At 55.5% G+C, this 1,372-nt stretch overlaps 1 protein-coding gene across 1 annotated transcript in view; it reads right to left on the reverse strand.

Annotated features, from left to right (window-relative positions):
* Window positions 1-688: 688 nt before the first annotated feature.
* Window positions 689-1,372, reverse strand: part of derl2 (derlin 2) — a 6,169-nt gene continuing 5,485 nt past the window's right edge. The window contains exon 7 of the mRNA XM_017307769.1: window positions 689-1,137. Coding sequence (XP_017163258.1) covers window positions 1,032-1,137 — 106 coding nt within the window. The 3' untranslated portion in view covers window positions 689-1,031. The remainder of the gene's footprint in view (window positions 1,138-1,372) is intronic.

Consider the following 1,372-nt stretch of genomic DNA (forward strand, 5'->3'; position numbering starts at 1 on the left):
TTGGATCCAGGTGTGTTGGATCCAGGTGTGTTGGACCCAGGTGTGTTGGACCCATGTGTGTTGGATCCAGGTGTGTTGGACCCAGGTGTGTTGGACCAGAGTGACGTTAAGAGCAGCAGGACTCCGGACCTCCAGGACCGGTGCCGTCCACCCCTGGTCTAGATCTAGATGGTTCGGTCCAATAATAACAGCCTCAGTTTTGTCCACACATTGATCTGTTCTCAGCATCTGTTCAGGGACTGGATGGGGTCAAAGGTCACCTGGTGACGTCATCCTGTAGAGCTGTGCATCATAGTTATGGTGGCTGATCTTCCTGAGCAGATAGATACTGAATATCAGGGCCCTAGGACTGAACCTTGGGGTTCCCCCCACATGTGACCTTTGACCTCTCTGATGAGAAGCTTCCCTATCGAGTCCTGGACTCTCCGGTCGGTTCTGTGAGGTGATCAACACCGAGGTCCAACAGAACCAGAACCAGAACCAGCTCTGCGGTTTTTTCCACATTCTGTGTTTATATGGACGTAACTGAACACTTTGACTAGGCCAGTCTCCCTACTGTGGTAACCATGGGAGCCGGACTGGAGGGAGTCGGAGCGGTCGGTGGTTTGATTCCTGCTGCCAGCCGTGTCCTCTTTGTCCTCCGCCTGGCCTGCAGTCGGTTCAATCCCTGTGAATGAAACGTTTCCGCTGCTGCTGCTCACATTTATTTGTTTAAAAGGCGAAATGGAAAAGAAGGAATAAATTCTGTTTTACAGTTAAATCTTTTTCACACGTCAGGATTTTAATCTGAGACGAGACAAACATGGAGTCCCGCAGACTCATTGTCCAAACGTTTGTCCTGCGGTCCCCGAGCCGCGGCGGCGGCGGGACGACTCGGCGCCGGCCGAGAGTTTCTGAAGCCGAAAGCACAAACAACAAAACGGTTTCCTCCACAGCAGTCCAGGCTGTTTGGCGTCCTTCACCAGAACACCGGGAGGCGCCCGGCGCGTCCGTCCCGTCTGCGCCGGAGGGTCCCTGAAGGCACCGCGGGGCTAGCCGCCCAGCCGCTGGCCCTCCCCCCAGGCGAAGCCGCCGGGCCGATCCTCGGGCAGCGGGTTGTAGTTGGCGTCTTCCTCCGGCGTGTCGAACAGCATCTTTCTGTGGGCGGAGCCAGAGACAGGAAGCTGAGCCACGCCGATGGCAGCGTCATGCTGCGGGGCGGGAGGCCGGCCCCACACGCCCACCATGCAAATGCATGCCACACTTTTCAGATTTTCATTTAGCCACGGATCACCTTTGATCCGACAAAAACAGAAACAATAAAACATCAGTTTGACTCAAGAGCCGAGTCCTGTTCTACTGGACCGGAACCGGGACAAAATCTGGACCGGAA

This window comes from Poecilia reticulata, linkage group LG12 (genome assembly GCF_000633615.1).
Source record: "Poecilia reticulata strain Guanapo linkage group LG12, Guppy_female_1.0+MT, whole genome shotgun sequence".
NCBI classification, from domain to species: Eukaryota; Metazoa; Chordata; class Actinopteri; order Cyprinodontiformes; family Poeciliidae; genus Poecilia; species Poecilia reticulata.